The sequence below is a fragment of the Protobothrops mucrosquamatus genome, unplaced genomic scaffold (genome assembly GCF_001527695.2).
Source record: "Protobothrops mucrosquamatus isolate PMUCROS unplaced genomic scaffold, P.Mucros_1.0 scaffold4552, whole genome shotgun sequence".
Lineage (NCBI taxonomy): Eukaryota > Metazoa > Chordata > Lepidosauria > Squamata > Viperidae > Protobothrops > Protobothrops mucrosquamatus.
Genome location: NW_015390456.1, coordinates 1 through 8,314, shown reverse-complemented (window position 1 = coordinate 8,314; position 8,314 = coordinate 1). Strand labels below are relative to the sequence as shown.

The 8,314-nt window shown below is 45.6% G+C and overlaps 1 protein-coding gene across 1 annotated transcript in view; it reads right to left on the bottom strand.

The window, feature by feature from the left end:
* Nucleotides 1-4,097, bottom strand: part of LOC107299114 (endoglin-like) — a 31,844-nt gene extending 27,747 nt beyond the window's left edge. The window contains exon 1 of the mRNA XM_015828481.1: nucleotides 4,037-4,097. Coding sequence (XP_015683967.1) covers nucleotides 4,037-4,097 — 61 coding nt within the window. The remainder of the gene's footprint in view (nucleotides 1-4,036) is intronic.
* Nucleotides 4,098-8,314: the final 4,217 nt, after the last annotated feature.

Here is an 8,314-nt window from a genome sequence, read left to right as displayed (position 1 = left end):
TCTCTCTCTCTCTCTCTCTCTCTCTCTCTCTCTCTCTCTCTCTCTCTCTCTCTCTCTCTCTCTTTTGAAGAAAGGATATTTTACACCTTTCCCTGGATGGTCTTTTAGCATCATAATTTCCGGGAACCAAAACATTTAAGATATTCAATTGAGAGAAATTGAATAGCGCTGATAGAAGGTGTAATTAATTCAGCACCCAGCGCCTCAACTAAGCATATTTGGGTTTAATTGGCCCCCTGCAAAATCGTTCCCTTTTCCAGTTTCGATTCCTGACAAATATTATCCATCTTTTAACAATTGTCTTTTAGAGCTGCTGTTCCTTAGCGCTGTAAGATCTTGCCGGGCGTTTTAAATTCTGCTTTGAACAATTTGGTTTTTACAGGACCCCCTAACTTCAAAAAATGTTGTTTGTTTGTTTTTTTTACACAAAGAAAGATAGTTTGAAAATATTTCTTATCCATCAGTAAAATAAATAGTTCTAAACTGATTCTTTTTTTAAGAAAAACATATTTTGCAGAGGAGTGTTTCAAATATGCAGGCATTCTCTGAAAAAATGACAAGTTAGTCCCATTTCACATTAAGCCAGAGTTGCGATGAAAAACCAACAAGAAACCAATTTGACTGCTTAAAATAATCCTTTTTTTTAAAAAAAAAAAATTCGTATCACATAAAATCAGCATGTAGAAATTACTTAGTATCAAGGGAACACATCCCTTAATATGCTGTGATATTTCTTTCTGGATATAAAAGAATAATTGATGAGGCTTACAGAGCAATTAAAACAGATAATCAAGTGAAGGACATGGGATCAAGATGGGATTGGCGTTCTGTGTTAGTATTTAAAGGTAGACTGCCTCTATTCATGGAGGGATCATCTAATAATCAGGCCTTAATAAATCATTATACTTATGTCTAAATATCCACATAGGGAACTGGCTTCACAATATACAGTATACACTGTAGGTTAAAACCAACTACAAATTTTAGGATTTGTTTTTAATTGGATTTAATCTGGGGGATGTTTAAAGCTTGGCTACTTTGACTAGAAACGAGGGTTAAACATGGAATAAATGTATAAACAGCAGTGACGTGAATACAATTCCTTCTTCAGCAACTAGCCAACAAAGCAGGAATAGTTTGGTACAAACAACAGAGAAAGACCAAAAACAAGAGCACTTGAGAGCATGTGTAGAGTTCCTTTAGGCCCCTAGCTGGAAAAAAAAGCCAACCTTTTGAGCAATTAAAACCAGAGAGTTTGATTTTGGATTGATTTCATTGAGAAAGGAAGAAAAACTGAACTCGCGGCAGATCGGTTGTGTTGCACTTTTAACCACCCAAACCCATTAGTTGTGCTGCACTTTTTGTACCCAAATTGTGACACTTAATTTGTCACTCCTTCTTAGCAGCTGCCCACTGCTTGCGTGTGGAAAAGGAAGGTCCGAGGGCGAGGCATTTATTTGGAAAATGAGATTTGTGGCTCCACTGAAGCTTTGCGCGTTGTCAACGTGACTTAAGCAAAACAAGAGCATGGTCGAATGTAATATTTTAGGCTTGTTTGTGTGAGTGAGTGAGTGAGTGTGTGTGTATTTTCAACTGTATTAGCTAAGAACATTCCTCAGTTTTTGGATCCCTGAATAATTGTGAAAGAAGTTGGAACTGATTTTTCTACCCAGAGCAGAGCATGGGCTGGAGACCACCAGTTCAACTGATGTTCCTCAACCGTCACTTCAACTGGGGTTCCTCAATTTTGTCAACTTTAAGCCGGGTGGACTTCAACTCCCAGAATCCCCCAGCCAGCATGTTGGCTGGAGAATTCTGGGCATTGAAGTCCACCTGGCTTGAAGCTGACACGGTTGAGGAACGTGCTGAACTAATCTCAACTCCAAGCAAGGTTGTACCGGCGAATCAAATTCTGCCTTGAATATCTTCCACCATCCACCTACTCTAGCTCAACACTTCCAAGTAGGGGAAGCTATTTTGAGACCTTTTTGGGGAACAAAACCACCCAGTCTGCTGAAATCTGCAAAGCTGAGAAGATAGAAAGGACTTGAAGGGGAACCCAAGATGGAATAAAACTTCCCTCAAATCTCACTTCTGGGTCAGAGAGAAACTGAAAGAAAACTTGGAGTCCTTGAAGACAGGCCTCAGAATTGAGGTGAAGATCTTCAGAAGCTCAGGTCAACCACCCCCATCCCCAGAGATTACAAGCCCATCATCCTGGCCCAGATGTCTCCATCCATCTCCTCACCTCTGACAGAATCAAGATTGCCAAGCCTTCCCCTAAACCTGCTTCTGGAGATCCGTTTTAGGAGATGCTACAACCCTCCTCGGTGGTCTCATGGACTGATCTTGATCAGCGCCAGCCTCCAAAATTCCTCCCCTCCCCAATTTGGAGAGGAGGACAGACCCTCTTGAACCACCCACCCAAAAGAAGCTTCCTGGAGGAGAAGCGAGACGTCTTCAGAGAAAAACAAAGGAAGTCCAGTTGCCTCCTGAAAAAGCACCTTTGGGACAACCAGGATCTGGATGACGGAGGATCTCCATAGACATTTAGCTACGCCAGAGCTGAAGAAGCTTCTTGGATCAGAAGCAAAACGTCTTCAAAGAAAAACAAGAAAGTCCAGTTGCCTCCTGAAAAAGCATCTTTGGGACAACCAGGACCTGGAGGACAGAATCTCCATGGACATTTAGCCGTGCACTTTGGGATGGACCCCCTTATTATTATTATTATTATTAATTTGATTTATATACCGCCCTTCTCCCGAAGGACTCAGGGCGGTGCACAGCATATTAAAAACAAGTAACAATAAAATACCAAAATAAAATTAATAAATACCAAAATAAAAACCCCTCTAAGACCAGATTAAAAGCCAAATATTAGTAGCTGTGTCGTAATTAAAATTATTCTTAAAATCATCCCTAAGTAAAATCCTCCCTAGGTCAGGCCCGCTTGCTGGAAAAGCCATGTCTTGAGGGCTCGGCGGAAAGTAAGGAGATCCGGAATCATCCGGATCTCGGGGGGTAGTTCGTTCCAGAGGGTGGGGGCACCCACAGAGAAGGCCCTTCCCCTGGGGGTCGCCAGCCGACACTGTTTGGCCGACGGCACCCTGAGGAGACCCACTCTGTGGGAGCGTACCGGTCTGTGGGAGGAAATCTGTGGCAGAAGGCGGTCTCGGAGGTAACCAGGTCCAATGCCATGGAGCGGGAGTCTGAATGGATTTTCCCCAAAACATTGCAGGCTACAGGCACCATTTGCGCTTCAGTGTGAGATGCAGGCAACCCAGACTCATGTCTTCAACAGGGAAGGGACCCAGGGCAGAAAACATCCTGCAGCCAAGAAGGCTCCACACACATTCACACCACTCAGGGGACCCTGAAGACACAGGTAAACCTCCAAGTGGCCTGAACGACTCTCTTAAAAGCATGCAAATGACCAGCTGTCTGCAAGGAGTATAAATCCTTCCATTCCTCACCATCCAGTCAGAGCTGAAGAAGCTTCTGGGAGGAGAAGAGAAACATCTTCAAAGAAAAACAAGAAAGTCCAGTGGCCTCCTGAAAAAACCACCTTTGGGGCAACCACGATCTGGATGACTGAGAATCTCCCTAGACACCCCCCCAACACCCCCCCCCCAATTTTAGCATCTCCCTTTTCCAACGGAGACTCAAGCAAGAACGGTACTGAGGGGGAACATAATAGCAGTATTCCAGTATCTCAGGGGCTGCCCCAAAGAAGAGGGAGTCAAGCTATTCTCCAAAGCGCCAGAAGGCAGGACAAGAAGCAACGGATGGAAACTAACCAAGGAGAGAAGCAACCGAGAACTAAGGAGAAACTTCCTGACGGTTAGAACAATTAACCAGTGGAACAACCTGCCTCCAGAAGCAGTGAATGCTCCAACACTGGAAGTTTTTAAGAAGAGACTGGACAGCCATTTGTCTGAAATGGTGTAGGGTTTCCTGCCTGAGCAGGGGGTTGAACTTGATGACCTCCAAGGTCCCTTCCAACTTTATCATTATTATTATTATTATTATTACTTACTTGTGGCCGTGGCTGCAGGGCCAGGGATGAGAAGCAGCAGGGCGAAGCACCACAGGGCCATCTCGAGGCAATCCAAACGGTCCGTCCCTTCTCCTCCTTGTCCCCCTTTAGCCCGTATCCAGAGGCAAAGGGCTGGAAAAACTGGAGCCCGCCGGGCTGGGTCGTGGTGCGATCGGACGAGGGACAAGCAGACGGTTCAGTTCGGCTCGTCTCCACTCCAGCCTGTCAGGAAGACCAGAGGGTGATGGAGCCCAGCGAGACCGAGGAGACCAGGCGAGCAGGCCGAAGTTCCACAGGTTCGGACGCAGCCAGACCGAGCTTCCTCCTTCGTGCTCCTAAGCTCCCGAGTGCCGAAATGTCCAGGCTGGGCTCTTGCTCAGCTCTAGTGATACGCCGGAGCAGGAAATTGACTCCCTCTTGGGAAAGCCTGCCAAAAATTTTGCTGCCAAAGCAGAGAGAGAGAGAGAGGAAATGCAATTATTTTCCCTTTTTCTTTAGCTCTCTCTCTTTTTTTTTTAAAGGGGAAAGAAAAAAAAAAAGCAGCTTCAAAGGATGCCAAAAAGAGGAAAAATTCCTGGGCTGCTGCTGGTCATGCTTGACAGTGAAAAATTGATGGGGGGGAAAAAAAAGAGAAAAGACGTGATTTTCGACAGGGGAACAGCTCAGCTTCACCTTTCGGAGGTCAACTTTTAGGAACAAACTTTATCCTGTTTTGGGCCGTTTAAAACTCATTTGTGTGGGGTGTCTCTCGGGTAGGAAAGTGTATAAAAAAAATCTTTTTTTTTTTTTAATGCAAGAATTGTTTGCGCCCTCAGGCTGCCCGCCGTTCATAAATTCATGCAATTGCTTCCTAATTTTTCTTTTTTTTTTTTTTTCTGTTTGGCTGCTGAGATGAATGTGAAAGTTTACTAAAAAATAAAATAAAATAAAGATGTAGTCATTTTGCACGGGGGAACCGAAGTCAAAGCTGAAGCGAGGAAGCACCAAATGCTTTCAGTCTTTGCTCTTAAGAGGACTCTTTCTCCGCCCCCCCTCCCCCCATTCTCACAATCTCCAATCCTGAACTTCACGAGGTCTAGCCGCTTCATTTTGGGTCAGCCCTCGTTTTACAGTGTGTGGCTGCTGTGTTTGGCTTAGAGTATTCATTCGCTAGGGGACACCCTTTCTCCCCCCCCCTTCATCCCCCATTCTCACCATCTCTCCTCCTCTTCATCCCCCATTCTCACCATCTCTCCTCCTGAACTTCATGAGGTCTAGCTGCTTCGTTCTGTGCCAGTCACTATTTTACAGCATGAATGTTCTAAGATTTTTTTGGGGGGTGGTGGTGGTTATGTTACGGTATTAATTCATTAGCAGACTCCTATTTTGTTTCAAAGCCAGGCCAAGGAGAGAATTGGGGAGATCAGAAGAAAGGACGCTTCCGAATGTTGCCTTTCAAATGAACAGGATTTTAATGTTTTATTTTAAAATGGATTTAAAACAGGATTAGGAGCTTTCTGACAGAAAGCAGTCTCCTTCCACAAAGTAATATATTTGAGTTTGCTGGCGCTGTTCAAACAGGAAACGGTCACCCTCTGTAGACGATCCAACATTCCTTTGGTCCTCTGTTTGGAAAATTCCACCCGGCTGGACTAAATGACCTCTGGGTTCCCTCCCAAGGATGCTAAAAATACGCTGGAACATCTTCCCAGTCTCTCCTCTGCAGGTAGCCCTTGGCTAATGTCCACCCCTGAGCCCAAACTTTCCGTTGCTAAGCGAGGCAGTGACTAAGTCAGTTTTGCCCCATTTTACGACCTTTCTTGCAACCGTTGTTAAGGGAATCGCTGCAATTAGTCTCACACAGTTGTTAAGTGAATCTGGCTTTCTCCCCCCCTCTGACTTTGCTGGTCAGAAGGTCGCCAAAGGAGATCACATGACCCCCCCAGAGATGCCGCGACCATCATAAATACGAATCATTTGCCACAAGCGTCTGAATTTTGATCCTGTGAGCCTGGGAGATGCTACAACGGTCGTAAGTGTGAAAAACGGTCGTAGGTCCCTTTTTCCAACGACGTCGCAACTTTGCACGGTCGCTAAATGAACTGTTGCAAGTTGAGGATTGCCTGTCTGGTCCGAACTTTGGGGAAAAAAATGTTTTTTTCCATGGAACTCGAAGGAAATCTCCTTTTTCCTCCTGCTGCCATTAAAAAGGGAAGAATCACGTTCCGTTGGCCGTCCATTTGGGAGCAAAAACTGGAAAAACAGGCGGCCAAATTCCTCTGCATTTTTTCCCCGTCCCTTTCTGGAGCCCGGCAAACAAGCCTTTCGGACCGTCCACTCTTCTTGCCCCCCCCCGCCAGAATTTCCTGGATACCTCCTTGTTTTTTCCCCAGAAAAACACGCAGACAAAAGTCCTCCCGGTATTTGAAACGTTCTTGAGGAGAACACGGGGGATTTCTTTGACGGGATGGGGTTTGCAAAACTCCCATTTCCCATCCCTTTCCTCCCCAGCTCGGCCGGCTGCCAGCGGAGAGGAAGAGCTGCACGGAGGGTGGAAGGAGATGGCGCTGAAGGATGCCCAGGAGGGCAGGCTGGGAGAAAGGTAGACTGCTTTTATACCAGGGGCTCTAAGGAGTCAGAGTGAGTCCTGGGTTGGTTCAGTTGGACATGATTCTCTGTTGCAATGGTTCTCACCCTTAGCAACTTTAATCTCTCTCTCTCTCTCTCTCTCTCTCTCTCTCTCTCTCTCCTCTCTCTCTCTCTCTCTCTCTCTCTCTCTCTCTCTCTCTCTCTCTCTCTTCTTCATATATATTGATAAGCCATCCATCTATCTATCTATCATCTATCTATCCTGTCTATCATCTATCTCTCTATTATCTATCATCTCTTTCTCTCATCTATCTCTAATCTCTAATCTATCCATATCATCTATCATCTTATAGCTATCTCTCTATCATCTCTCTCTCTCCCTCTCTCCCTATCTATTCTCTATAGCTATCAATATCTGTCTGTCTGTCTGCCTACCTAGCTACCTAGCTACCTACCTACCTACCTACCTACCTACCTACCTATCTATCTATCTATCTATCTATCTATCTATCTATCTATCTATCTATCTATCTATTCTCTATAGCTATCTATATCTGTCTGTCTGTCTGTCTGTCTACCTACCTACCTACCTACCTACCTATCTCTATCTACCTATCTACTGTATAGCTATCTATCTATCTATCTATCTATCTATCTATCTATCTATCTATCTATCTATCTATCTATCATCTATCATCTATCTATCCATGTCTCTCTCTCTCTCCTCTGTCTGTATATCTTCTGTCATCTCTCTCTGTATATTATCTACCATTTCTCTTTCATCTATCTCTAATCTCTAATCTAATCATATCGTCTGTCGTCTTATAGCTTTCTCTCTCTATCATCCATCCATCTAGCTATATCTATCTACCCACCCACCCATCCACCTCTCTCTCTCTCTCCCTCCCTCCTTCCCTCCCTCCCTCCCTTCTCTCCTCTCTCTCTCTCTCTCTCTCTCTCTCTGTCTCTCTCTCTCTCTACCTCAGAGGCTGGGGAATTCTGGCAGTTGAAGTCCACCCAGCTTAAAGTTGCCAGCGTTGAGGAAATGCAATGTAGTTCTCCACTTACGGCCACAACTGAACCCAAAATTTCTGTTGCTAAGTGAGGCAGTTGTTAAGTGAGTCCCCCCACTTTACAACCTCTCCTGCCACAGTTGTTAAGTGAAACACTGCAGTGGTTAAGCTAGTGACATGTCGCCAAGTGAACCCGGCTTCCCCATTTCACTTTGCTTGGCAGCAGGTCGCAAGAGGGGGATCGCATGACCCCACCCCCGGGGGGACACTGCGAGCGTCGTAAATACGAGACAGTGGCCAAGCGTCTGAATTTTGATCACTTGACCATGGGGTGTGTGTGTGTGTGCTGCAACGGCCGTAAGTGTGAAAAACTGTCCTAAGTCCATTTTTTCAGTGCCGTTGTAACTTCGAACCGTCACTAAACGAACTGTGGTAAATGGGGGACTAGCCATAAAGGGAGAAAAAGTTGCGTTGAGCGCCGGGAAAACTTGGAAGGCTGGAAAAAAAAAGGAGTTTGGGACTCAACTCTCGATTTTGGCGTCTCTTCAATGGGTTGCTTCTCCCTCGCCTGGCCCAGGAGATACCTTGGCTCAGACAGAGAGGCATCCTTGTGGAATGGGGCAGGGCTGTGGGGGGGGGGGGAAGGATGCACGCGTGTGAGGAAGGGGGGGTCACTTCCCCCTGCCCCGACATTCCA